At 61.4% G+C, this 4,568-nt stretch overlaps 1 protein-coding gene across 1 annotated transcript in view; it reads left to right on the plus strand.

Moving 5' to 3' along the window:
- The first annotated feature begins 1,159 nt into the window (after nt 1-1,159).
- The window catches only part of LOC146236132 (uncharacterized), a 16,604-nt gene continuing 13,195 nt past the window's right edge, over nt 1,160-4,568 (plus strand). The window contains 4 exon segments of the mRNA XM_084686993.1: nt 1,160-1,485; nt 1,487-2,530; nt 2,618-2,654; nt 3,447-4,568. The exon segment at nt 3,447-4,568 is cut by the window's right edge and continues 17 nt beyond it. Coding sequence (XP_084543119.1) covers nt 1,160-1,485; nt 1,487-2,530; nt 2,618-2,654; nt 3,447-4,568 — 2,529 coding nt within the window.

Genomic DNA, 4,568 nt, shown 5'->3' on the forward strand with positions numbered 1-4,568 from the left:
TCTTATTATCTCTCTCTTTCTCTTCTTTCTCGGTTTCTCTCTTATTCTCAATCGCCTCCTCTTTTCTGGATCTTTCTCTCTTTTTCTTTCTTTCTTTCTTTCTTTCTTTCTTTCTTTCTTTCTTTCTTTCTTTCTTTCTTTCTTTCTCTCTCTCTCTCTCTCTCTCTCTCTCTCTCTCTCTCTCTCTCTCTCTTTCTCTCTGTTTCTCTTTCCTTCTTCCTCTCTTTGCTCTCCTCAGGAGCTTCGGCCAACCTGCGCAATGAGAAGGGGATGACTCACTGAGAGCACAGAGGGGCGGCGGAGAACCGGAGGCAGACAAGGAGGAAGGCGGAGAACGCGCAGGAGCCAGAACATTATGGGGAGGCACACTTTCCCGTCCCGCACCTCAGCCGTCCAATCAGCCTTCCACCCCAGGGGCCGCGCAGCGAGGCTGGGGGGCGCCGCGCGGTAGAGGAGGAGGAGGAGGGGGGGGGCAGTGATGGAGGAGATGGACAGGCTTTACACTGTGGAGTCCAGCCTCTTCACTGCCGGGATCCCCACCCGGTCCGGATCTCATCCAGAGCGACGTTAGCCAAGACGAGGGAGCGACGACAACATGGTCACGCAGCGGCGGCGACACCACGTAGCCCTGCCATCCAACCCCTCTGGCTCGCTGGGATCCTTCTTACCTGCTCTCTTTCTCCCCCAGGCCTCTCACTTGTTCTTCTTTTAGAGCTTCATCCGTCGTAGAGACTCTCTGGTAGACTTTAAATGGGATCTGGGACTGAGGTGGAATCAGTGTTTGACTGGTTTTATTGCATTATGGCACTAGTTGAGTAAAACTGTGTAAAACAAAAGGAAGCCATAAAGGTGCTCTTCTGATACGATTCAGAGGACTAATCTTTTCCAAAAGTAGTTTGATGCTTCTAACAGCTTCTCTGCGTCAAACATTCTGAACTGTCAACCAGCCAAAACAACCACTGGTCATTCGCATACCGCTTTGTGACGGGACTTCCTCCCAGCCCATAATATCCACAGTTCTCTGACTGTCGTGGAGAACTGCCAATAAGCTTCAGTTGATGCTGCATCCCCCTACCTTGCCCTGATCAGTCGAAGCTTTCATCCCGTCACACTGCCTGCTGTGCCTGTGGATGTCGAGGGGCAGAGCCAAGCAGGAGACATGGTGAGCAAAGAGCCCGACCACCTCCTATCCTCCGGCCAATCCCACGCCAAGACCCCCGCGGCCGCCGACAAGCCCCCTGCCGCCATGACGGTGCGCTCCGTCCTGCTCAACCGCGACTCCCCGGACATCGAGAGCCGCCTGAGGCGACGGCGGAACCGGACCCACCAGGTCCGCTTCAAAGACCTGGAGGACGGGACGGCCGCCGCCAGCGGAACCCGGAGCCTCCCCAGGCCCGGCGCCGAACGCGACAGCCCCCACCCCCTCCGCAAGTGTGGCTCCGGCTCCAGCTCCGCTCCCCAGGGATGGGGGAGGGCTGGGGGGAGAGGGGCTGGCCGAACAGACGTCGGTGGTGGGAGCCGTGCGAGGGGACATGCAGGGAACCATAGAGGTGGTGACCGCCTTTCTGGCCAGGGCCCCACCTCACCCCCTCACCCCAGGGCCCACACGCCGATGCTGGGCTCCGCCCCAGACCCAGCCCTGCTCCCTCACCCTGCCCATGACTCAGAAGCAGTGCGCCAGCATGGCCATCCAGACTTCCCCCTGCTTGAAGAAGCCTCCGTCCCTCTCTGCCACCCACGCACGCAGCCAGAGCCTGGGGGACTGGGTGGGGGTGGATGGGGACGACGAGGGGGGGGACTCTCAAGAGGAGGTCTACACCACCAACCATGTTCCAAAATCTGGGCACACGACAAAGAACGGACCCTGTTCTGGGTCACTGTCCGGGCCTGGATCTGGGTCTAAACCTGGGCCCGGGGCTGACCTGGAGTTGAGGGACCAGAAGGAGCAGCCAGGTCGGGCCCATGGGCCAGAGGCTGGTCCTGGACCTGGTCCCCCTGCAGGGAACGTCAGCTCTGGATCTCCTCCCCAGCTCCAGCACTCCTCCCCCTGCCACCGCTCCTCCGTCCCCCGCAGGGAGGCCTCGCGTAGGGCGGGCCCCAGGAAGGGGGGCAGCGCTACACCTTCCTTGATCCGGAGAAGGAAGCGTCTGAACCGGGCTCTGAGCGACCCAGGGAAGGAGGTGGAGGTGTCCTACTGCACCACCCCGACCCAGACCGACAGCCCATGCTCCTCCCCTTCCCCCGACGAGGAGGTTCCGTGTGTCAGCCAAACGCACACGGGCGACCGGAGCACCTCCCCGCCCCCCGGCCAACCCTCTGTCCCTCAGACTGACTGTCCGCGCGGGCCGCCCCCCTCACTGCCCCCCCCGGTGAACTCCCCCTCCTCGAAAACTCAGCCTGAGACTCTCTGTGCTTCCCCGGCTCCTGTTCGACCCCCCCACTCCATCCAAACTCAGACTGGCAGCCTCTGTGCCCCGCCAACTCCTCTTTCCAAACCTCTCATCTCCATCCAGACCCAGACCCAGACCCAGCCTCAGCGTGCATCTACCCCACCCAAACCTGGGCCTGTGTCGCCCTCACCGCGCTGTGTCACCCCACCCAACACCCCCACCTCGCTCTCTCCGCCCAAAACCCCACCTCCCTCCCCCTCCTCCTCTTCCTCCCCCTTTCTCTCCCCCTCCAACTATCCGAGAATCCCCACCCCTAAGACAGAGCTTTCAGCAGCGCTTCCATCCACTTCTAAACCCTCGCTGCCATCACAATCTACAACAACTCAATCTTCACAGTCAAACCCAACTACGTCTAAACAGTCTACACCACCTGTACAAACTATCCAAGCATCAACCACTCAACCTGCACCTTCTCATGCCACACCAGCCTGTGCAACCCCAACACCAGCTCCAGGCTCAAGCCCAGGCCCAACACCAGCTCCAGTCCGAGTCCCAGGCCTAACCCCAACACCAGCTCCAGTCCCAGGCCTAACCCCAACACCAGCTCCAGTCCCAGGCCAAACCCCAACATCAGCTCCAGTCCGAGTCCCAGGCCTAACCCCAACATTAGCTCCAGTCCCAGGCCTAACCCCAACACCAGCTCCAGTCCCAGGCCTAACCCCAACACCAGCTCTAGTCCCAGGCCCAGGCCTAACCCCAACACAAAGCCAAGAACCAACATCAATACCAACCACAACCCCAATCAATGCCCCAGCCCCAGCCCCAGCCCAGACATGCCTCCTCCCAATGCCATCCATGGGCTCCAATGCATGCGCCAACATCTCCACCCTCTCTCCTCCTGTAGTGTCTACCTCAGCCCCAACCTGCCCCATGTCAAATCTCACCACGCCATCTTGCCAGACCTTGACTGTGTACCAGGATGCACCCTCCAGCTCCACAACCCCAGCCCCGCCAGTAGCACCAGGCACTGTCCCACATGTGCCCACCCCGATTCAGACATCTGCCCCCGTGACAATCCCAAATGACCTCACCAACACCACCACCCAAAGCCGCCCCTACCCAGTTCCGACCATGACACCTTGCACCATTGTCACGCAGACCCGCACCTCCATTTCCTACTTCAACAACGCCCATCCCTCCGCGCCGCCTTTCAATGCCACCCACGCCCCCCCCCCTCCGTACGTCACCCTCCTACAGACCGTCCAGCACTGTGCCCCCCAAGGCCACGCCATGCCCCCCTACTCCACCTGTGCTTCTCCACCTACAGTAGTCAGGACCTTCGCCGCCACAATTCCCACCGGACACTCCTGCGGCACGCCGACCAAAACTGTGCCCCTCTATTCTTCCACGTTCCGTGCGGCGCCCCCCTACACGCCCCCTTCTCAGGCCCCCTACAGCGCTCAGGACAGGAGGGGGATTCGGCTTCCGCCCCCACCCCCGCCACCTCCACCCTACACCCCTCGCAAGGAGGGGAGTGGGACCCCCGGTGCGCCCAGAGAGTCCCCCCATGTCAAGGCAGAGGGCAAGGCCAAGGAGACGGAGAGAGAGGACGCAGGCCCAGGCACACTCTGCCAGCGTTCCAGCTCTCTCAGACATAGAGCTCAACCTCCCCCCTTGCCTCCCAAGACCTCCCACAGCCTGAAGCGGGGCCAGGGGCTCTCCTCGCCCTCCAAAGCCCACTCTAAGGCCCCCTGCCTGGGGCAGGCCCAGCTTGGAGCGCTGCATAAGATGCTCTGCCGGCAAAGACCCAACACACCCAACAGCCAGCACGCCTTGCCCAGCGGCCAGCAGCCCTCTTGTGGGGCTGGCTCTGGCTCCAGGCCTGGGTCTGGGTCTGGGCCCCGGGGGTGCTCTGGAGGGGGTCCCACTTCGGGGCCTCTAACCCCCAGCCAGGCTGACACTCTGAGGCAGGTCCAAGAGATTCTGGGGGGTCTGGTGGCCGGGGCCCGGTGTAAGCTGGACCCGGCACGGGTCACTGAAAAGCTTCTAGGACCCAATGGGCCTCTGCATGACATCCGGGGCCTGCAAACTCAGTTGCAGAGTCTGGAGGGGGTCCTGGAGACCAGCCAGAACACCATCAAGGTCCTGTTGGACGTCATACAGGACCTGGAGAAGAAG

This window comes from Hypomesus nipponensis, chromosome 22, assembly GCF_054491055.1.
Source record: "Hypomesus nipponensis isolate SF chromosome 22, ASM5449105v1, whole genome shotgun sequence".
Lineage (NCBI taxonomy): Eukaryota > Metazoa > Chordata > Actinopteri > Osmeriformes > Osmeridae > Hypomesus > Hypomesus nipponensis.